The sequence below is a fragment of the Ammospiza caudacuta genome, chromosome 5 (assembly GCF_027887145.1).
Source record: "Ammospiza caudacuta isolate bAmmCau1 chromosome 5, bAmmCau1.pri, whole genome shotgun sequence".
In the NCBI taxonomy this organism is placed as follows: domain Eukaryota; kingdom Metazoa; phylum Chordata; class Aves; order Passeriformes; family Passerellidae; genus Ammospiza; species Ammospiza caudacuta.
The window spans coordinates 29,819,033-29,843,393 of record NC_080597.1 but is presented as its reverse complement, the minus strand read 5'-3'; the positions used below and the strand labels follow the sequence as shown (position 1 = coordinate 29,843,393).

General features: G+C 43.3%; 1 protein-coding gene across 4 annotated transcripts in view; it reads left to right on the top strand.

Annotated features, from left to right (window-relative positions):
• Positions 1-24,361, top strand: part of TCF20 (transcription factor 20) — a 129,513-nt gene that overhangs the window by 78,366 nt on the left and 26,786 nt on the right. For all 4 annotated transcript variants that reach the window (XM_058805637.1, XM_058805636.1, XM_058805634.1 and 1 more), the window contains exon 2: positions 4,272-9,893. In XM_058805637.1, the coding sequence (XP_058661620.1) occupies positions 4,308-9,893 (5,586 nt within the window). In that variant the 5' untranslated portion in view covers positions 4,272-4,307. The remainder of the gene's footprint in view (positions 1-4,271; positions 9,894-24,361) is intronic.

Sequence of the window (24,361 nt, the reverse complement as noted above, 5' to 3'; positions counted from 1 at the left end):
TGAGCTGTCTGTAGTGATGCATTACTATGTTGGCATCAGTGTTACATGGGGAGATCTGGGCAGCTGTCCTGTTATTTGTCCAGTCTTTGATAATCAGGGCAGAAAGAGTTGTAAAGGTTTATGTGGCTGTGAAGGAAAGCCTAGCATGGTACATTGCAGAAGATCATCTCACAGAGTGATCTTGATGTGGGAGTACTGATGAGTTCTCTTAATCAGCACTGGTTAGGGGCACCCTGATGCACATGGAGAAGCCATTGAAAGATGCTTACATGCTATTGACTGACATTGGATAATCTTGCATACAGCAAGGTCACAATGCAGTAGCTTCATATTTTGAGTAACTCCTGTGTTAACAAATTTCTGTGAGGCTGTTTCAAATGATTAAACAGGAGAGAAAATCTGCATTATGCTTAAAAATAAGTTCACATGAAGAAGGTCAATTGATACAGTGCTTGAAATAACTTCACACGTTTCACAAATAAGTCTGAGATTTGGGTAAGAGGACCTATTGCTTCTTCCTATTCAAGACTTCTGTGCAGTGATTCTGTAAGTGAGGCTGTTTTTTATCAGCCACACAAACTTGTAATATGTTTCCTTTGTTCCTGCCAGGTTGAAGGCAAATTTTGATTAGAGGGCTACTGGGGGAGAAATGAATGTGTTGGAGCAAAGTGAAACTGCTTAGCTCGGTGAGTGTAGTCTGCAGTGTCTAGATGGATGTGCTTAGATGGCTCTACAGCTACGGGCTGTAAATACTTTAAAGTCATGCAGCTTTACTGAGAGAGCTGCATGCACGTGTAGCAAGACTGTAGGTGTGACACTGGAGTAGTGAAAACTGTGCAGACTCTTACCTTCCCTTTGAATAAACAAAGATGTTGCATCTTGTGTGTGTTGGAAAGTACTGTAAATGTGTGTAATTTGTGGCTGTTAACAAAATACTTGTTTGGAGGCAGGACTTGGTCCCTTCTGCTGGGGATGGCATTATGGATGTGTACTGGCATTATGGAGTTTTATATGATTGTGTTGTAGTCTCCAGTTGGCAGATGCTGCATTGTTCTCTTGAGATCATGCATGAGGAGGAGTATGTACCAGCTGAAAATGTTTTATTTAAAGGCTTCCAGTAAAAAAATAATAAAACAGATACTTTTTTTATATGTGGGTGGGGAGAGACTTTGAAGGCCTTATCTATCTGAATGTATTTTATTAACAAGACTTGTCCAGGGGATTATTCTCAGTGGTTTTGCTCAGAGTATAGCACTTAGATATAAGCACTTTACAGGGCTGTAACTATTAAGAAAGGCTATTGCAGTAGTAATTCTAATAGTTCTGTATTTATAGCACATTAATGACAGGAAATGTGCTATATGTCTGAAGTTATCAGTGATGTAATGGGTTGGATCACGTTCTATCTTTTTTTACTCCTGTTATTAATGAAATGCCTTTTTTCTTTTTGGCAGCTATTCTACTGAATATGTTACTCAAGTTAGTCTCCTTGTGAAATACTCAAAGCAAGTATTGTCCTGGTGAAAACTTCTTATTTGTTTGTCAGGGTAAATTCCAAGAATGAAAAAAAAATAAATTGAAGGATAAAAATCTGATCTCCCTGTTTTGAGTTAGCATACATAACTTCTGGACTAAATAAATGTTACATGATTGCATGAGATTATGGAGGATAAGAATTTGTGCCTTGGTTGACCTTTACTATATCTCTGTTCTTAACGGCATTTTACAGCATCTTGTGTTGTTTCTATTCATTATATAATTAAAATTCCTCTTTTTTAATAGTGAACAAGTCTTAAGACTGTTTGTCAGCATTGTTAACATACATTAATTTGAAAATGTAGAAGTTTTCAAGCCTGTGGGTAGAGTTACAGCGAGCCAATATCATTCAGCGATTAAAGTTTTTGTATGATGTAATGCAAAGAGGCTTCCTGAGATCTTGTCCAGACTATGCAGAGTAAGCTTTGGTAAAGCCATGTTTAAAAACTGGGTGTGAGATTCTGTGGGAGACTGAGCCTGTGAGAGGATGGCAGTGTTGCTTTCATGAAAAGAGAATGGGTGCCAAGCACGTGGTAGCCAGGGTGTGCACAGTCTCCATGGCAAGTGAATGTTGCTGATTGCAGAGCCCCACACTGCTTATCTAGAGAGCTGCTTTTAACATCTGCCAGTTGCAGTAGATATTCTCTTACCTTTAGCTTGATAACTTTCTTCTATGTATGTTCTTTTTTCCCCTCATTTTTTTGCCTTAACAGCAAGTCACACAAAAAAAGAAAGAAGCTTGCCTTAGGTATCCTAATTTTAGTCCTACCCTGATAGGGCTGGAGCTTCAAACGAATAAAACATCAGAAGCAGTAATTCAGAAAAAGGAGGAGCTTATCCATAATAAGCCTGAACTGGACAGATTGGCACACTGTGGCATTCATAGAAGTGTTATTCATGTGATATATGTAGTCTTTAAAATGCTAAAAAAGTGGAAGTTCAGCAGAACAGCAGATCCCTCTTATTGCACTTAAAATATAAGATTAAAACAGCAGTAAAGTTGACTTCCTAGAAGAAGAAAGACAGAATTTGAGGTATAAACAATTTGACAGTTCCCTTTTGATTCTAGTAATATTATTATGTGCATCAATCTGCATGAACCAAGGCTGTAACATAAAGTTAGAGGAAAGGGGCTGCAGAGACATGCAGTGCTGTGGGGTGGTTTTGTACCTGTGTGTTCTTTAGCCTACACACACAGATAGTAGAAGATGAAAGACTCCAGAGTCTTCTTCAGGTAACATACATGTTAGTTAAAAAAATAACCTTGGTAGGCAGATGGGAAAAGAACTGGATGCCAAATCTTGCCTGCATCTCATTTGTGTGCCTGTTTTGTTTTTGTTTTTTTTTTTGTGAGTTTGGTGATCTACTCAAATAAAACTTAAGTGCAAATCTAGAAATTAAATGGGTTCAGCTGAATGTGGAAAACACAAAACATGGCTAAATATGAAAACATAATGCAGGCAATTTTTCCAGGAGGTCTCCAATCTGAGGAGTTGGGGTTTTGTTTCCTGGAAAAGTGTGTGCATTGTCTTAACATTCTTTTAAAGGAAAGAGTCTGTCCAGGTGGCTTTATCCATATTTTTTTTCAGGAAGAGAAAACCACAAGGCATGAAGTGCTTGTGTCATCTGTTAATTTGGGGGGTTTGTTTTGTTTGGTTGGTTTTGGTTTTTTCTTTGTTTGTTTGGCTTTGGTGTTTAAAGGCAGTGTACATGCATGTACTTGTTCATTTCCATACTTTTCTTAATGCATCTAGTAATGTGACAGGCTTTTATAGAAGGACTAGCCAGGGTCCCCAGCCAATTCTGCAGTTGTGGTCCAGTCCTTGAGGGTGAGTCATAATTCCACATACTGAATAATATGTTGAAATACAGAGGAGAGCCTTCCTGGAGTTTGTTTACTTATGAGTTGCTTATGTAAGTGTAGATGCTCATACACAGTATTCCAAAATATATTCTGACTGGCAAGTGTTTTCAGTTCTGTTTCATTCAAGGTAATATAGAAATCCTGAGGAATGAAGTTGTAGACTGCTTTGCTTAAATAGAGTGAACTTGTTTTAACTTTCCATCCTGTAAAGCAAAGCAGATGGCTGGGGGGAAAATGCGATGTGTTGTCTTGTGTTGGTTTTCACGTAGGGGTGTCACTGGAATTACTCAGGAACTGAGCATTGAGTATGCTGGTGCCAGTTCTTTCACACACTCACATGGATCCTTTCATTGGATTGTCTTGATTTGAGCTTTGGTCAATTGTATCTTGAGTGTTTGCTTATAGAAATCTTCCTGGTGTGAAACATGGACCTTGGGTATCATTCCTGTGGTAAATCCAAGGGTGGTTTGAAAGCATTGCAGGGTTCTTGTCACATCTCTAAGCGTGGTAGCAAAATACTTGGATTACTCCCAGTATTAGCCCTAGGGAATAGTTGGACGGTGAGGATTGCTCTCATTTGCTTTGCAAATATTGTTGGAAGTTTCTCTCTTTAGGGGCACAAAACCACAGCCAGTAAGTAAATGATGGTGGGGAAATATTAATGCTGGAAGTCCAACTGGTAGTAGGCTACTGGCCTGCATCACGTAGAAGATTGGCAGGTTGCAAGACAAGGGGGTTAAACATTGATGTACCAGGAAGTAGAAGAGAAATACTAAATTTTAATTGCTGTTGAAGCAGGGAAATTGAGTGGGGTACTGGTGTGACTGAGAAACATACCTTTTTTTTTCCCTCTCTTTTTCTCCATATTTAGGAGGGCTTTCGAGCTGCTGCTCTGCTGCTGAACAGCATGCAGTCCTTTCGGGAGCAAAGTAGTTATCACGGAAACCAGCAGAGCTACCCGCAGGAAGTGCACACTTCATCCCGACTGGAAGAGTTCAGCCCCCGCCAGCAGGCCCAGATGTTCCAGAGCTTTGGAGGAGGTGCTGGCAGTGGACGTCGTGGAGCAACAGGAGCCTCTACAGCAATGCCTGGTGAGAGCTCTGGCCATCAGAGCTACCAAGGTTTCAGAAAAGAAGCAGGAGAGTTTTACTATATGGCTGCCAACAAAGATCCAGTGGTATCAGGAGGGCAGCAGCCGCCTCAGCGCAGGCCTTCTGGACCAGTACAGAGCTATGGGCCCCCTCAAGGGAGTAGCTTTGGGAGTCAGTATGGGAGTGAGGGACATGTGGGCCAGTTCCAAACACAGCACTCAACCCTTGGGGGTGTATCCCACTATCAACAGGATTATACTGGTCCTTTTTCTCCAGGGAGTGCCCAGTATCAGCAGCAGGCTTCTAGCCAGCAGCAGCAGGTGCAGCAGCTGAGACAGCAGATCTATCAATCTCATCAGCCTTTACCCCAGGCTTCCAGCCAGTCTGCTTCTAGCACCTCACACTTGCAGCCAATGCAGCGTCCATCCACCCTGCCTTCCTCTGCTTCAGGCTACCAGTTACGAGTGGGTCAGTTCAGCCAACACTATCAGCCACCTTCGTCATCCTCCTCCTCCTCTTTCCCTTCCCCACAGCGTTTTGGCCAGTCAGGACAGAATTATGACGGAAGCTACAACGTGAATTCTGGGTCGCAGTACGAAGGCCATGCTGTGGGTTCCAATGCACAGGCCTATGGCACCCAGTCAAACTACAGCTTTCAGACTCAACCGATGAAAAGCTTTGAGCAGTCTAAGCTGCCCCAGAGTGGGCAGCAGGGGCAGCAGCAACAGCACCCACCTCAGCACGTAATGCAGTATTCAAATGCTGCCACCAAACTCTCTCTTCAAAGTCAAGTGGGACAGTACAGCCAGACTGAAGTTCCTGTAAGATCACCGATGCAGTTCCACCAAAACTTCAGTCCAATCTCTAATCCATCTCCTGCTGCATCTGTGGTTCAGTCTCCAAGCTGCAGCTCTACCCCTTCTCCACTCATGCCAGGTGGAGAAAATCTCCAGTGTGGGCAGGGCAACATGTCCATGGGTTCTCGAAACCGGATCCTGCAGATGATGCCTCAGCTTAGTCCTACACCATCTATGATGCCAAGCCCCAATGCTCATGCAAGTGGATTCAAGGGGTTTGGACTGGAAGGACTGCAGGAAAAAAGGCTCACAGATCCAGGACTCAGCAGCCTGAGTGCTCTAAGTTCTCAAGTTGCCAATCTGCCCAACACAGTCCAGCACATGTTGCTCTCAGATGCCTTGGCACCTCAGAAAAAAAGTTCCAAAAGATCATCCTCTTCCAAGAAGGCTGACAGCTGCACCAACTCAGAAGGCTCCTCCCAGGCTGAGGAGCAACTCAAGTCTCCCATGGCAGAGTCCCTAGATGGTGGCTGTTCCAGTAGTTCAGAGGATCATGGGGAAAGGGTGAGACAGCTGAGTGGCCAGAGTACCAGCTCAGACACCACTTACAAAGGGGGTAATTTAGAGAGACCCAACTCCTCACCAGCACAAGGTTCTCAGAATGAGCCGTCAAAACTCAGCAGCAGTCCTGCAGCTAGGGAGGATGTGGCTTCCCCTGATGGGAAGGAAGCTGTGGTGGCTGTGGAAAATGCCCCAAAAGTGAATGAAAAGGCAGTTGGGGTGATTGTGTCCCGGGAAGCCATGGCAGGAAGAGTAGAAAAGTCAGGTGGACAAGATAAACCTGCACAAGATGATGCTTCCACAGCCTCTCAAGCACCAGCTAGCACTAGTGGAGCAAAAGAAGCTGGGCATGCAGGGACACAGCAAGAGACTCAAGGAGGAGGTAAAGGGAGCAAAAGTGGCGATAACACTAACCATAATGGGGAGGGGAACAGCCAGCCTGGTCATGCAGTTGTTGGGCCAAATTTTCCTGCAAGAACAGAATCTTCCAAGTCTCCTGGCAGTTTAAGATACAGCTACAAGGATAATATAGCACCTGGTATACAGAGAGGTATTGGTGGCTTTCCACAGTATCCATCTGGTCAAGAAAAGGGAGATTTTCCAGGGCATAGTGAGCGCAAAGGCCGTAATGAGAAGTTTCCTAGCCTCCTCCAAGAGGTTTTACAGGGGTACCACCATCATCCAGACAGAAGGTACTCTAGGAATGCGCAGGAGCATTCTGGGATGGCTGGGAGTTTGGAGGGAGCCATGAGACCCAATGTTTTAATTAGTCAAACCAATGAATTGACCAATAGAGGCCTCTTAAACAAAAGCATGGGGTCCCTCCTAGAGGGCCCTCACTGGGGTCCCTGGGATAGGAAGTCTAGCAGTGCAGCTCCAGACATGAAGCAGATAAATTTAGCTGATTACCCTATTGCTAGAAAGTTCGATGTGGAGTCTCAGTCTGCTGCCCATGAGGCAGGAGCACTCTCAGAGAGGAGATCAGTGATCTGTGACATATCCCCATTAAGGCAACTTGTAAGAGATCCTGGCCCTCACCCCATAGGGCACATGGGTCCTGAGGCCAGAAGCGGAAGGAGTGAACGTCTTGCCCCTGGCTTGAGCCAGTCAGTAATACTCCCTGGTGGTTTAGTATCCATGGAAACAAAGATGAAAGCTCACAGTGGGCAAATAAAGGAAGAAGATTTTGAGCAGTCAAAGAGCTCAGCTAGTCTCAACAATAAAAAAACAGGAGACCATTGTCATCCTGCTGGCATCAAGCATGAATCTTTTCGAGGCAATGCCAGCCCTGGAGCTGCAGTCTCTGATGCTGCTCCAGACTACATGCCCCAGCAGGACACCAGATCGACACAGATGAGACGAGGACCTGGCAGAACTGGAAGGGGTAAATCACCCTCTCAATATCAGGATCTTGCTGATAAGCTGAAAATGTCACCAGGCAGAAGCAGAGGCCCAGGTGCAGATCTGCATCACATGAACCCACACATGACACTATCTGAAAGAGTTAGCAGGGGTTCCTTGCATTCTGTCTACCCTCAGAATTCAGAAGGCCCATCTCTGGCTTCAGCATATCACACCAATGCTAGGCCTCATGCTTTTGGTGACCCCAACCAGAGTCTGAATTCCCAGTATCATTACAAGAGACAGATATACCAGCAACAGCAAGAAGAATACAAAGACTGGGCAAGCAGTGCTGCTCAGGGTGTGATTGCTGCAGCTCAGCACAGGCAGGAAGGAGCAAGGAAGAGCCCAAGACAGCAGCAGTTTCTGGAAAGAGTAAGGAGTCCCTTAAAAAATGACAAGGATGGAATGATGTACCTTCAAGGTAGCTCTTACCATGATACTGGAAGCCAGGAAGCTGGGCGCTGTGTCATGGGGAGTGACAGTACTCAGAGCAAATGCGCCGAACTGAAACATGGCAGCCAGAAGTTGCAGCATCATGAATCTGGTTGGGACCTCTCTCGGCAAACTTCTCCTGCCAAAAGCAGCGGCCCTCTTGGAGCAGCCAACCAAAAAAGATTTTGCCCTCAAGAGAGCGATGGGCATCGACGAGAGGAATCTACAGATTTGCCCAAGCCTAGTAATGCTATGCTTAGGCTCCCTGGCCAGGAGGACCAGTCTCCACAAAACCCATTAATTATGAGGAGGAGGGTCCGTTCTTTCATCTCTCCTATCCCTACCAAAAGACAGCCACACGATATGAAGAACAGTGGCAGTGACGATAAGGGGCGACTGATGACTTCAGCAAAAGAAGGAGCTGATAAAACATACAACTCCTATGCTCATTCATCTCAAAGCCAAGATGCTGGCAAATCAGTTGCAAAGGGAGATTCCTTCAAGGACCTGCCAAGTCCTGATAATAGGAATTGTCCTGCTGTTTCCCTCACAAGCCCGGCAAAGACCAAAATATTGCCCCCAAGAAAGGGGCGAGGATTAAAACTGGAAGCTATTGTTCAGAAAATTACATCTCCCAATATTAGGAGAAGCGTTTCTACCAACAGTGCTGAAACTGGTCCAGATACTGTCACTCTTGATGACATCCTGTCCCTCAAGAGTGGGCCTGAAGGAGGAAATGTGGCTGGACATGGACCAGAGGCTGAGAAAAGAAAAGGAGAGATACCAGATCAAGTGGGGCCAGCAAGCCAGGATACAAGTGGTGAAAAAACTGTTCCAAGATCTTCAGAAGAGTGGCAAAGCAGCGAGGATGATAAAAACAAAAAAGAGGTCCCTGAAACCACCAGTATTGGCAAAGAGGGAGGAGGATCCAGTGCAGTACCACCACCTTCTCAGAAGTCAGGTGGTCAGGGAAGGTCTGATGGATCTGTAAGTGGAGCTGGAACTCTGACGTTTTCTGACTCAAAAACAATCTCCCCTTCCAGTGTGTTCATTTCTGAACCAAATCCAAAGTCTGAGGAAAAAGATGGAGATGTGACAAATATTTCACCCAAGCCAGATGGTTTCCCTCCAAAGGGATATTTCCCCTCTGGAAAGAAAAAAGGGAGGCCAATTGGGAGTGTGAACAAGCAGAAGAAGCAGCAGCAACAGCAGCAGCTGCCTGTGCCCCCGCCTCCCCCGCCAGCACCATCACAGCCTGCAGAAGGGGTGGGTGCTGGTGAGCCAAAGCCCAAGAGGCAAAGGAGGGAGAGGCGAAAACCTGCAGCACAGCCACGGAAGCGGAAGCCTAGACGGGCTGCTCCAATCGTGGAGCCTCAAGAACCAGAGATCAAGCTTAAATATGCTACCCAGTCTGTAGATAAAACTGACTCCAAGAATAAGTCCTTTTTCCCTTATATTCATGTGGTAAACAAGTGTGAATTAGGCGCTGTGTGCACAATCATAAATGCGGAGGAAGAGGAGCAGAACAAATTGGTGAGGGGTCGGAAAGGACAGAGGTCTTCAACACCCCCTCCCAGCAATGCAGAGAGCAAAGTGCTGCCCACCTCAACTTTCATGCTGCAAGGCCCTGTAGTAACGGAGTCTTCTGTCTTGGGGCATCTGGTTTGCTGCCTGTGTGGCAAATGGGCCAGCTATCGTAACATGGGTGACCTCTTTGGTCCTTTCTACCCCCAGGATTATGCAGCTACCCTGCCCAAGAATCCACCTCCAAAGAGGGCCACAGAAATGCAGAGCAAGGTCAAGGTACGGCACAAAAGTGCTTCTAATGGTTCCAAGACAGATACTGAAGAGGAGGAGGAACAGCAACAACAGAAGGAACAAAGAAGCCTGGCTGCTCATCCCCGCTTTAAGAGGCGGCACCGCTCTGAGGACTGTGGCGGAGCCTCTCGGTCACTTTCAAGGGGAGCTTCTTGTAAAAAAGCATCCGCTGATGGTGGCAGTGCTGGTGAAAAGACTCCTTTGGACTCAAAACCATCTATGCCCACTTCAGAAGGTGGCACTGAGCTGGAGTTACAAATTCCTGAACTACCTCTTGACAGCAATGAATTTTGGGTCCATGAGGGTTGTATTCTCTGGGCCAATGGGATCTACCTGGTCTGTGGCAGGCTCTATGGGCTGCAGGAAGCTGTGGAGATTGCGAGAGAGATGGTGAGTACCTGACCTTGCTATACACAATTATTTTCTTTCATTAGCAAATATATACCATTTGGAATACTGTTTTTCTTGTTCTTCTCTCATGTCTTAAACAGGCATTTTTTATCTTTAATCAATCTGTAGTGATGTCCTATTGATGACCTCATTTAGATCTCTGCCACACGTGATCAGATAAGATTCTTTGGACATCAAAAAGTTGGGTGCTTATTACCTAGTAAAAGTTCTGGATGTCCAAAGGCTTTCTCATGACTACAGTGGTCTCTTTGCCCTTCCTTCTTCTATTCTGTTAGATATTTAGTGTTCTCTAGGGCTCTTCTTGGAGTCATAGAGTGAAAGGACAAGTGGTAGCAGACACAAATTGCAGCAAAGAAAGTTCTAGTTCAATTGGCAAAAAAATTCAGTGAGGCTAATCAGACATTGGATTGAGGGTGGGGAAATGACAGAAAAGCTGTGGAATGCCCTGGTTTTGGAGATGTGGTTCTGGGTAGAGCCCTAAGCATCTTTACATCTCAAGGTGGATCTACCTTGGAAGTTGGCTCTGCTTTCAGCAGGGGCTCCTTCCAGTGTGAGTTACTCTGCACTATAATACATACTACACAGCTGTAGGAGAATTTGCAGTCCTTACAAAATAAGGTGGATAGAGCAGAATTGCACAAAGGTCTGTAAGCTTTGAGGGAAATATTTTGGGCTTAGTATCGATGAGTTCAGCATTCACAAATGACACTGGTAATTTACTTTCTCCAGAGAGGGAGTACACTATGAGTGAGAATTAAAGCTGGGACGAAGGAAAAACTTTTTTCACTGCTGTCTGATTGTGGATGGACACGTTCTTTCCTGAGGCAGAAGCTTTAAAACCACAGTTATGTACCTTGCTTTGCCATTGTCACTATCCTGCATTGCGTTTTTTATGGTTATCTTTTTTTGTATTGTTCTCTGTCTTGGGTCAGACCATGGAAGAGGCATAGAACTACTTTTTCCTGTTGCCTTCAGGTTCTTCCTTTTCTAAACAGTGTTGGGATCCAGTTTTTATCTTCTTTCCTCTGTATTGTTACATACAGCATGCTTGTTTCCTCCCCATGAACTTTTTCTTTGCAAGTTTGATTCCTGGCTTGTTCTAAATTTTCACTCAACTGTTCTTTGACAGTAATTACATGCTTCTCTGCCCTAACTTGATTTGGCTTGCATTCTTGTTTCTAGTCTCTCATTAAACATAGTCAGTTAATTTCATTTGGTTTTCATCGAGCCATGCCCGCGTGCTTGTTCTGATGCAACTGCTGAATTTCTTATCTCTGATAATTGCAAGGTTTCTTTCAGGTCCTCCACCACCATTCGGATTCTACTGGCAGTGTGGCCTGCTTTCATTTGTCTGGTAGTTCACCAGTATTTAGAATTTGTATCTCTCCAGCCTGATTTTCCCTTTTTACTGTGTGTAGGGTGTGTCTTTCACTTAGAATTCTGGTTTTCCCAATAGCAAATGCCTTTTTTACAAGTTCTTGAACTGCTTGAGTTATCCTCTAGTGATCCTTTTTGTGTCCCTGTTTGTGCAAAGGACATAAGCCCAGCTGTGCTCAAACATGCTGTGTTGAGAGGCTCTAATCAAACTTGTTCAATAATAGCAGCCCGTTATCCACATTTTCATGTGGGTTTTTGCATGTTGTTTGACGTCTAGTTCTTTCTCTGCGTGGAATCTTTGACTTTCTGATTGAATATGCTTTGGCTTACCCTTTAGCACTTTCTTCCAACTGTTACAATCATCTCCTACTTACAAGTAAAATTTTTTTTTCCTCTTCTTCTTTAACCGTTTCATCTGCCTTTATGGCACCTTACAAAAATATCTCCTTATCTCCCTTGAACTTTGTGTTCTTTTCCTCTACCTCTTTCCCTCAATCAGTTCCTCTATCTTTTCTTTTCCGTCATAATGCCAGTAGAAATAAGTGTTTCTCTTTTTAAAAAAAAAAAAGGTACAAAATGCTCGTGGCCTCTCTTGCCTTTGCAACTACTTCTTAATTTCCTTTTTCTTTTTTCATCTCAAAGTTCTTTGAGTGCATTGTCTGGGGCTCTTGTCCTCCACTGTGGCTTCAGTTGTGCTCTACTGCAATTGTAATCAGTGTTTATGGTGATCTTTTCCCAGTTAAGGTTTAGATCCAGTGCCTAATTTTCCATTTTTCTGTCAACTACATTATCACTATCAGCTGTGCTGCTTTTGAAGTGTTGTTCCACCTTTGTTTCCTGCCTGTGTCTTTTGATTACCTCCTTGCTTTCCATTGTATTTTTCAGAGAGGCTGTTTTTCATTACTTCACGCTTTTTTTGTGGGGCTCACTGAAGTTTGCTTGTGCCTTTTTTTTTTTTTTATCCTGGAATAGCATGCTTTTGAGTAGCTCTTGGTAACTCAATCACTTTCTTCCAGAGTCTTGTAGAGCTTCCATGTTTCTCCAGATTCATGTTATTTCGATACAAACTTAAAAATTGTTCTTGAATTCATAGTGAGTTTCCAAAATCTCACTTTAAAACATTGCTTTTAATCTACATTATCCTTAATCCATTGTCTGTAATTTTATTCTCATTTTCATGTCACTCAGATTCACAATCTCATTTGATTTTAAAACTATTTCTTCCTAATCCTTCCTATTTAAGGCTGAAAGAAATACTGCTTACTTTTGGTATATGATAAATAATATGTAGTCTTTCAGTGCTCTCCACTGTTCTGTCTAGATCCATTTTTTACCTGTTCATAAGACTGAACTTTCAGAGTCAGGGACAATTGTCTGGTGTGTACATTTTGTTTTACTATAGAATCATAGAATGATTTGAATTAGAAGCAGCCTTAAAGATCAAACCCCCTGCTGTGGGTAGGGATACCTTCTACTAGAGCAGGCTGCCCAGGGCCCCATCCAATCTGGCCTTGAACACTTCAAGGAATGGGCTGTCCACAGCTGCTCTGGATAGCTTGTTCCAATGCCTCACCACCCTCACAGTAAAGAATTTCTTCCTAATACCTAAGTTAAATCTACTCTCAGTTTGAAACCATTCACCTTTGTCCTGTCACTACATGTTCTTGTGAATAGCCTCTCTCTTGTCTGTTCCCTTCAGCTAGTGGAAGGCCACAATTAAGTCACCCCAAAGCCTTCTCTTTTCCAGACTGAACAATCCCAGTTCTTTCAGCCTTTCCTTGTAAGGAGAGATGCTCTGCCCCTTAAATCATTTTGGTGGCCTCCTCTGGACTTGCAAAGACTGTCTTGGTCTTTTTGCATAGACCAAAAGGGTCCATGTCCTTTTTTGTGCAGAAGACCCCAGAGCTGGATGCAGCACTGCAGGTGGGGTCTCACCAGTGCAGAGCAAAGGGGCAGAATCCCCTCCTTCATCCTGCTGCCCACACTCCTTTGGATGCAGCCCAGGATACAACTGGCTTTCTGTGCTGTGAGTGCCATTGCTGGGTTGTGTTCAGCCTCTTGTCCACCTGCACTCCCAAATCCTTCTTGGCAAGGCTGCCCTTGATCCCTTCATGCCCTAGCTTGTGTTGATACCCGCGGTTGCCCCAACCCAGGTACAGCACCTTGTTCTGGGTCTTGTTAAACTTCATGAGATTCCCATGTGCTCACTTTTGAGTCTGTTCTGATCCCTATGGCTGGCATTCCATCCTTCAGGTGAGTGAAGAGTACCACTCAGCTTGGTCCCTTCATCTGTGTCATTAATGAAGACATTAAATAACTCTGGTGCCAACGCAGACCCCTGAGGGACACCACTGGTCACTGATGCCCACTGGGACTCTGAGCCGTTCATCTCTACCCTCTGGATCTGACTGTCTGACCAATTCCTAATCCATCTAATGCGTCAAATCTGTCACTCTTCAGTTTGGAGAGAAGGAGAAGGGTGTTGTGTGGGACTGTCAAAAGCCTTACATTTCAAAAGCATTACATATGAATTACATCCTCACCCTTTCCCAGGGAGGAAGGAGTCACTCTGTCATAGAAAGCCACTAGGTTGGTCATGCAGGACTTGTCCTTTGGTGAAGCTGTGCTGGCTGTCCTGAATCACCTCCCTGTCCCCTGTGTGCCTTAGCACAGCTTCTAGGAGGATCTGTTCCATGATCTTCCCAGGCACAGAGGTGAGGCTGACAGGTTGGTAGTTCCCAGGGTCCTCCTTTCTGCCCTTTTTACAGATGTGTACAATGTTTCCCTTTTTCCACTCACCTGGGGTTTCACCTGACTACCAACTTTTCAAATACCATGGAGCGTGGTTTAGGAATTACATCAGCAGACTCTCTCAGCAATCTCAAATCCATCTTTTCAGATCCCATGGACTTGTGTACATTCATGTTCCTTAGGTGTTCATTAACCTGATCTTTGCATACAGTGGGAGGAACACTTGCCTGCCTCAGTCCCCATCCTGTCATCCATCCACTTGAGAGGTGTGGAAAGAGAGGTTGCCATTGAAGACTGAGGCAAAAAATTTGTTGAGTACCTCAGCCTTCTCCTCGTCCATTGTTAGCTGTTTGCCAGCATTGTTTATGGTAGGGAGTACACCTTCTTTGTCCTTCCTTTTCTGGTTAACCTACCTGTAGAAGACCTTCCTGTTATTCCTTGCATTCCTTTTCAGGTTCAGTTCCAGCTTTGCCTTGGCCTTCTCCGGACTATCCCTGCACAACTGAACTTCATCCCTATACTCTTCCCATGTTACCTGTCCTTGTTTCCACTGCCTGTGTCTTTGTTTCTTTCCCTTTGGTTTGATCAAGAGTTCCCTACTCAGCCATCCAGTCTCTTGCCTTACTTGCTCAGTTTCTTGCTTCTGAGAATTGCTAGCTCTTGAACTCTATAGAAGACTTCCATAAAAATCTGCCAGCTCAGTTCTGCACCTGTGTTCCTGAGGGCAGTCTCCCAGGGTACCCTATTGACTATCTCCTTGAGAAGCTGGAAGTTTGCTTTCCTGAAGTTCAGGGGCTTAACTTTACTCCTTACCTGACCCATATCACTCAGGACTGCAAAATCCACCAATGCATGATTGCTCCAACCCAGACTGCCTCCCATCTTGACATTCCAGTTAGTTCATTTACACTGGTGATCATCAAATCCAGTATCAAGTTCCCTGTGGTAGGGCTGGCACCTGGCTCAAGGAGCTATCTTCCATGCATTGCAGGAGTCTCCTGGATTGCCTGCAGTTACCTTGGTGCTTCCCCAGTAGCTGTCAGGGTGGCTGAAGTCCCCCAGCAGGATTGGAGTGTGTGAGCACCACACCTCCTGTGACTGGGGCAGGAAGGCTTTGTCAGTGGGCTCCCCTTGGTCAGGCAGCTGTGGCAGACCCCGGCCTCAGGGCTCCTTTGTTACCTCAGTGTCTGATTTTTACCCACAGTATTTCAGCCTGCTCATGGCTGTTCTTCAGAGACAGCTCTTCACACTCAGCGCACCTCTTGACATGGAGGGCAACCCCTCCACCTCTCCCTCCTTTCTGTCTCCTGAACAGCTCATAGCCATTGATAGTCACACTTCAGTCACGCAGTTTGTCCCACCAAGTTTCAGTACTGGCAACAAGGCCATGACTTTCCAGCAGCATGGTGGCACCCAGCCCCTTTGGTTTGTTGCCCAATTCTGTGTGCTTTGGTGTAAAGGCACCTTGGCCAGGCTGTTGGCTGCATCACCTTCCCAGAGGAACACCCCTTAATTCCTTTGAGATATTTCCCTGCTGGTATCCCTGTTGGCTTCTGTTACCTCAGGAGTCCCTGGCTCACCTCTCTAAGACTCCAAGTGTGCTCCAGTGTGGCCAGCACATTTCAGAGTCAAGGGCAGAGTGCCCTCACTAGTGCCCTGTTTCTCTAAGCTTTGCATCTCATCCCACAGCTTGCCAAGGACAAGCCTAATACTGTCCCCCTCCCGAATCAGAGTTGAAAGCTCTGTATTTTGTCTCATACAAATACAGTATCCTGAGATGACGCGCGGCTCCTCTGTATAACATTCGTAAGAGAATCCATTTATCGCCCCTGTGACAAATAATGGAAAAGGTTTTCTTCTAGCATTTTTCTCTTCCTGTTGTAGCAGGCTGTTGTGCTGGCTTCTCCTCTGGAAGCAGTGTAACCTCACCCCTTCAGCTCACAGAGGGTTATGTGCAGCACTAAGATGGCCATGGGGTATTCAGAGGTGTGCCTGCCAGAAGCCATCCCCAGGCAGTGGGAAGGCTCTGTTGAACTCAACTCTCCTGCCCTGCTGCCTGAGGAAAGCCTTCTGGCTCACACAGCTGATTTCCTATGCTTGTTGCATATGCTTTTGCTTTACCTCCTCTGTGCTTTGCGAGTGCATTTTCTCTTTTTTCCTCTGACATGCAGTTCATTAGTGTTGCTGTCATGGAAAAGCAGATGTGCAAATCAAGTAGCTGCTTCCTACCAGGAACAAGTAGAGAGATGTGTGCTCAGGCACACAGGAATGTAGCTCTTGGATTTTGTCTATGGGTAAGGAAGGACATTAGCATGTGGTATATGAAGAGTCATGATCCTGGAAGTGAATAATGCATGTATGTAACTCATTCTGTGCAAATTAAATATTCCCATAACTAAAAATTACCTAAACTGTCTGTGGTACCAACAGGGTAAATATGCACCAATTTAAACTGAATCCATACCATTAAGTGAGTTGAAATATTTTCTTTAGACACCTGGCTCAGTTGCTGTTGTTTATGCAGCACTCTAGTATAGAAATAGGAAACTTAAACCTTTAGTCAAAGTCCATTGATGTAGGTAGTGATACAAGTAACCTGTCCTGTGTTTCTTCTTCTCACACAAGCTTACCTATCTTTTTATCACATGGAAGCTCGTTATAGATTTTTTTTTCCCCTGGACACCTATTCCTCACATGCTTTCCAAGATCAGAAAATAATTTTTCTTGCTAAATTGTTTCTTATATGAATAAGTGTCTGTCTTACTGCAGTTTTTTTGACAACTGGCCCATAGTCAATCTCAAGAAAGAATTTTTATTTATGTGAAGGTGCTCAAAGATCAAATTGTACCAGATGCTCAAGAAGAATTCCTGAGAAGGCATTATCTTAAAAAGGTTTATCAAACTGTGAAGTGACTCTCCAGAGCTTTGAGCTTTCCTTAAAGTCTGTTTTCACTCTGGACTGAAAATGGTGTGTGTTATCTGCTAAGCAGCAATCCAGGTGGTTTCCAAAGTGCTAGCATCTGCCTTTCTTGAAGGCAAAAAGGTGTTCCTTTCACTCTGGTCACTCTGCTGTGCTTTTTGGTTCTGAGAATGTGATCTAATTAAATGGGCTGCTTCAGATGCAGAATGACTTAATCCTTCTCCTTATTTTGAGGCTTAAATAAGATACCCCAGCAGATGAGCTAAGGAGTCTGTCTCCCTCATAAACTGTTAATGCATAGTCATGGTGCTAAGTGGCCTTCTTGCAGTTAGAAATTTTTTTGTTCCAATGCTGATGAAATCTTGAACTGAAAAAAATGCCATCTCCTTAGTGCTAGGTGATCCTGTCGCTTATAAAGTTTTTTCTTTCAAATACTGTAGGTGGCCAGAAAGTTCCCTGTCTTGTCTATTTTTTCACCATTTTTCTATTAATGAGCAGTTCATTTCCATGTAAGATGAAGTGTTGGTTACCTTTGAAACTGGAAGAATTATGGAGTCACTTTGGTAGTTGTCGGCAGTTTTAATGTTCAGAAGAATTGATGGTCTTTATTCTCAGTATTAAATATATGAAGCTGTAAATGAAGAGAACAATGCAGATAACATTCTTTGTGTTAAGTTGAATCCAAGATAGTTCAGCTATTGTTTTCTAAAAAGCTGTTCACTAGGAAGGTGGTATGCTGTTTTTTACAGGGCTTCTTTGTAAGACATGTTTTTACCTAAGGCAGAGGCTCTGACCTGGCACATGTATTACTTCTGGTTAGGATGGGTTTGTTTGTTTGTTTGTTTTTCTTCTACCTCTGCTCTTTTTCGAATTGACCTTGCTGAAGATAAATGTAGCTTGTGTTCCTGCTGAGAGTGTTCTGTGAAAGGAAAGTTTGTTTATCCCCCTTTTAAAGATCTCTTTAAAAGGTCTAAAAATGTAATGCTTTTCTCATCAATCTCTGCATCTCTCCCAGCTTTAGAAATGTTTTAATCCTTATACATGGAAAGGAGTCCTTGGAACCTGTTTCCTTTGTTGCTCTTTGTTGAAAAGATCATCTTGGATTTCAGTCAGGTGAACTTTAGAGTAACAAATGGTGAAGGGTGAAACCTGCCCATGCTCTACAGTGGAGCGGAAAATTCTATGTTTTCTCTCGCCAGTCTGTAATTTTGTCTGTCCAGCTCTCCGTGGATTCTCTTTCAAAGCCTGCTTTTTATACAAAGTGGTAAAATCTACCTGCTTCAAGACTCCTAACAGGCCTGTTTTGAAGGTCTGATAAACTTTAGTGATGAGAAGTTTAGTACCTAAATGCCTGAAGTCTCTTTCTCTTCAGCTTGATACTAGATATTTGTATGTTTCATGCCTATTGGGCAGTGGTAGCCTTGTGCCTCATGTTGTGAGTGTGTCTTTGTTAGTTTTAGAGTTAGAAGTAGGTTTGCATGTTACCCATCTTTCACAGGGAGCAGCTCCTGGTTTTGCACAGGTAAGTTGTTCTTAAGACTCCTGATAATTGATCTTCCACCATATCTTATTTGGAGGAGATTACCTTTCTATGATACTTTGTTTACTCTGATGCTTTCATAGAACCATTTTCTTTTGTTTACCTCTACCATTCTGGACTCTAGCTGTAACTTGGGTAAAGAAGGGTGCCTGGAGGGATCACTAGGATTTAAGCTATTTATATTCTCAAATTTGGGAAATCACAGCCTAACAGAAAAGCTCCCACACTCTGTAAGTAATTGCTTATAAAAGGTTCCTGGCTGCATAGCTAATCAAGTGGCTGAGCCAGGGAATTGGTATGAACTGGGAAAATTGCGGCAGGTTAGCTGCCTTCGGCAAAACAAAGCAAAACAGTTTCTAGGCCCAGAAACCTGACTACTGTACCATACAAGTATAAAGGTATCAGTTCATTCTGTCTCATTTGGCACAGGTGGGCTCTCTTATCCCTGAGCCAGAGCAGGAGGGAGTTGCTGTCATGAGGAGGGATCCTGCTTTATCCTCTCTGTGAGCTGCTTGCTTCCACTACTTCACTTGCACTAGATCTCCCACCTGTGCATTTACACAGTGGGCTGATTTGTAGCCAGCTAATCCATCAGAAGACTAGCTTGGGCTGGGAGATCTTTGTGCAGATCAGCCATCTGACTCTGCTTACCCTCTGAACCATGTTTGCTGCATCTGAGAGGGAGTGTCCTTTCCACTGGTAATGATAACCATTAGATCAATTTAGCTGTCACATAAAATTGTGCCCAGGTGCCACCAGCACTTGAAAGGGTTTCAGGTCTATGGTACTACTATTTAATAGTGTTTGGAGAAGAATGTTAACCTTTTATTCATCATCTGTCTTTGTAGAGAAGAAAAACATGCAGAACCTAGTAATTTTTTTTCTCCCAAACCCACTCTCACCCCTCCCCCCCCAAAACCAAAGCATGAAACCAAAAAAACTCCTTAAGTGCAAGAGTTCTGTGTTAGGTCAGGGTTCAACTGAAATAATAATCTGGTGCTTCAAAAATAACATGCCTGACAACACACAGGAAGGAACAGTTGTGTTTCGACACCTAGAGCTGTGTTAGTAGGGACACATTTCAAGAGTAGGAAGAAGTGACACTGGAGCTTTTTAATTTTTCACTGTGAGGAAAGGGAAGCAGATTTAAAATCACTGCTAGCAGTGGTTGGAAAAGGGATGTACTGAGAACATTGCTTGCTTGTTTTTATCTCTGGAAACAGCTTTTAGTATGCTTTAGCCCTTCAATGAGGATTGCCACAGAAGCTTAAGGCACTTTCTACAGTTACCCTTAAAGTGGCTGAATTCCTGGTTTTCATTGACAGACTGTGCCCAAATACCTAGTTATCTGAGCTGGAAATGTGCACTCTAGCATAATACTCATTTTCATTCCTCAGGAAATGGCAGCATCTTTAATATTCTTCTGCAGTGTTACAAAAATAAGAAAGCATGAAATTTTGGGTGGAGGAGAAATTCTGAAAGACAGCTGAATGATGAACTTCAGATTTGGTTTTCTCAGAAAGGCATTGCCATCTGCTGTGCCACTGAAAGTCTGTGCTGTCATGACTCCTGCTCTGTGAGAGTAATCCTCCCCAGGGAGGAGAACCTGGGAGGAGCCCCTGGTGTATCTCAGTTCGCTGCCTTCCTCTCTTGGGGACCTGAAGTGTGAATCACTACTGCTGCAGCACTTGGGAGCTTACAGCAACTCTGTGCATTGGTACCACAAGCCTTAAATGCTAAAGAGCTGAGCAGACAGAATCCACATGTACATGTCTGATGCAAATGTTTCAGTATCTTAAATTATCAGAAGCCAGTAATTACATTTGTGAAATGAAGTTGGTTTTCTTTAGCTTTACTGTGAGTAGGAGTGAGGTGGATGTGGTGCAGCCTATGTTGATTATGGACTGAAGGTGATAGGAATCACATTTTAGTTGTGATCTCAAGCATAGAGTTGATGCTGGTAAGAGGAAAGACTCCAGTCCTGACCCCTTTGTAATGGGGAAGAGAGAAGATGCAGGGAAGTACTTTCTGTGCATCTTTATTAGCAGACTCCTTTGTCATTAGTTTATCCCAAAATACAGGCATTATGTCTGTGCTTGCATGTGGTTTTATATTTTACTGTTTGTTTTGCATGTGGAGTGAGGAAAGTGGAAAATAGATTTACTGACAATGGAGTGTTGGGAAAGAATAGGATGTTTACCCACTTACATGAGTTGTAGCCAAGAGCACTGGAAACTTGTATGCAAAAAGCAGCTTGCTCATTCCACAGTTGCCTTTCTGTAAAACTTCAGGGATTCTCATCATTTCTGTACAGTTTTAATTTAAAAATACATTTATGTAACTTAATTTTGAGAAAGCTCTTCCAAATGTGAATGGGGCCTTCTCTGTGCAGGAGATTTCTAGACAAAGCTTTAGAGCTTTTTGTCTGGCTTATCCACAAGCTCACACAGTCTTTTTCTTTGGTAAGATTTCAATTGCCTGTTACCTTAGGGGTGCCAAACTCTTACTAAATTTTCAATAGTGAGTGAATGCAATCCATTTATGTGTCATTTTAGCTTGAATCTTTTTAAGCTGTGCTGGTAAAAAGCTTGTTAAGATTCCCCAAAATTTTGGAGGAGAGTTGTTGCGTTGTTGGTGTTTTGTTTTGTTAACTTAAAATGAACCAATTTTTTAAACTTAGACTAATTCCAGATGGTTGTCACTCCAGCTGTATTCCTTTAGCTTTGTTAGAAGAACACTACTAGCAAATAAGTTTATTCTGCTCCATGCCTCTGTATTTAAAATGGGGTTATATTTGATTACAATGGGCAAAAGTGCAGACTTAAATGTATTTTTCCTGATTTTTGGAAAGAAAAATATTATTTTTTCGTCTTTCATCTGTCTTACTGACTATGAAAAGAGGCTAATTTCTGAAGATAAGAATTCATTACTTTCTTTTAGATAATATTTAGTAGATTATTAGAATTTTGTTCTATCTTTTGTAAGACCTTTTTAAATTTAAAAATCTACAAATTTTAAATTTTATTTTTAAAATAAGCATTATATTGAATTCTTTGGTCACTGAATAAGCAAGAATAATGCTTCAATTGTACTAGTGTTCTACTATTCATAATAAAGGAAAGCTCTCCAAGCATGGCAATGCAAACCAAGTTCATAAAACGTTATCTACACATAAGGCTTTATGCCAGATTGGGACAGGAATTCTGCAGGCAAAACTGGGACACTTACTGATGGTGGTATGAAATTACTTTAAAATCATGAATTCACAGGATGGTTTGGGTTGGAAGAGACCTTACAGGAACACCTTCCATGAGACCAGGCTGTTCAAAGCCACATCCAACCTGGCCTTGAAGACTTCTGGGGATGGGGGGCATCCAGAGCATCTCTGTACAGCATTCCAGTGCTTCATCCTCACAGTAAAGAATTTCCTCCTAATACCTAATTTAAACCTCTCCTCTTAGTTTAAAACCATTCCCCATTGTTCTGTCAATATCTGCCCATGTTGAAAGTTGCTCTCTCTCATTTTTATAAGCCCCTTTAGATGCTGGAAGGGTCTGTAAGGTCTCCCTGAAGCCTTCTCTCCAGGTTGAACAACCCCAGCTCTCTCTGTCTTCATAGCAAAGATGCTCCTGCTCTCTCATTATCTTTGTGGCTTTATAGAAAGCAGGTTTTAAACTTTCTTCTTTTCAAAAGTAGATTTCAATCTGTCCATTATAAGCCTAGTTATATAACCTCAATATATTTTTTAATTAGAGAAATATGTTCTGAAAGAGGTTAGATTAATTTCCCTAGATTTAGAAAGATGAGTAAAAATAAAACTGAAGTATGATGAGTATTCATGTAATAATTTTAGAAACTACAGCAAAATTATAACTAGTTTTTTGCCTTAAAGAACGTTACTCTACAGAGACAAGAACTGGAGAAAAGAAGTTCTTTCTGCGCAGCACATTGTGCCTGAGGTTATGGAAGGAGCCAGAAGAGTAGTTTGGGTTCCCCAAATTATCAACTCATCCTTCTTAGCTAATTTATACTGTGCTGCTCTTATCCTGTTGTGCTCTGGCTAGTCTGTTGGCAGAGGAAATATTTTTCCAACAATTTTATACACTTAACTGGACTCTGTGTAGAGGATAGTCTTCATGGATAGAGCACTTTGGCAAAAAGTTATTAATAAGCCTTTATTGTTATGGATTGGATCCCAGCCAGCTGCTTAGTGATTAAAGTTTAATTGCATGATGATTAGTTTTCATTAGTAAGCAATTAGCATTCAACAGCAGTCCTGTGTTGCTAAAGCTATGGGTAAGCATAAGTGGCTAGAGCCATGTTGAGGGAGAAGGTCTCTGGCTGGAGATGTGGGCACAGAGCTGTTTGGAATATGGGAATAAGGATTCTGAGGTTTAGTTGACCTCATCAGCTTGTTCCTACTGCAGAATTGGGAGTGGGGAATGGAGCAAATGTCCAGAAGAGCACAGCCTGCACATTAGCCTGAGTGTAGGGAGCTAACAAAATAATCATCATCCTGAAAAGGACCTTTGAAGGTCTGACTTGCTCTCACAGTAACACTGGTTTTCATAGACTTGTCCCTCTCCTTGCCACAACTTTTTCAGAATTCCCCTCTGAATTGGTGAAATTCCTTTTTTTACTTTGGCAGCAGCCCTTGATTGTCTTGTGCCTCTGTGGGGCAAATTAGGAGAAAGATGAGTGCAGGGCAAGGGCTGAGGGAAGTGAAACAAATGAGGGCAGAGGGAGGTAGGAGTGTAGCAAAAGGTCAAGGCTTCTTTGTGTTAGAGGTACAAATGAGTGAAGAGTGCCCCGTGTAAACCATTTCTGCTTCACTGAGGAATCTGTTGTGAAGATGAAATATGGTGGTAATTTCATCTAGGCTAAATTAGGGTTGTTAGAAGCCATTCTTCTTGTCCACACCTCCCCTTCTGCCAGCAGTAGTGCTCTGTGACTGAAGTGAGTTAGGTGGGTGATCTAGCCAGCAAATCTTCCCTCACCCCATTCCCATTTTGATCAGGCTGGACTGGCTTTCTTGACTTTCACTGTCAATACTGATACAGAGAAATGCTAGGCATAGGAGGGGGCTGCAGGCTGTGCGAGAACAAACTCAGGTCTTAAAATGATTTGGAAGTGGGGAGCCTGGTCAAGATCATCACTTCATATGGAAAGTTCTTCCAAAATGATATTACTAATTATGCAAAGTAGTAAATTAAAAAAAATTAAAAAAGAGCAGTTTCAGGATTGTCTAAGGTGGTTCTCAAATGTATGTATTTATTACTGATGTCAAGTACATTCATCTCATTGTCTAGACATAGGAAAAGATGGGAGTTTTCTTTATTATGATGATGCCGTGACTCAGAAGCACTAGGGACTGGATGCTCCCTTCCCTCCCCTGGCCTACTTTGCCAGCTGGAGTAACCTAAACCAGACATTTCCTCCCAGTTAAAAGGTCTCCAGTAGCTACAGTTTCCTCTGAGAATTTCTGACAGTGCTTAGTGTATGGTTTTAATGGTGTAGATCTACTTAAGTTGTCTTTGGACTTGCCATAGGAGGAGGCAGAATACCAGTGTAGGACCTGGTCTAAATTTCAGCCCAGGGCACAAGACACTGCTGAGTGGCAAAGCCTTCCCAGGGCTCTGGGTGTTGCAGCTGCACTGTTTGTCACCACCTGAGCTGCTTGTGGTAAAAATAGATTGCTGTCCTGAGGTTGGCTGCACAACTGATTGCATCATAAGTGCAGTCAGGTCTTGTCTCAGCCTGCTGATCGTTGCCTGGGTCACAAGCTTTCCTTCTGTTTGAGAAAATATTAAAAGTCGATGTTAAAAACTGGTTGTGCAGTCTTCATTTACTAGTGATTTT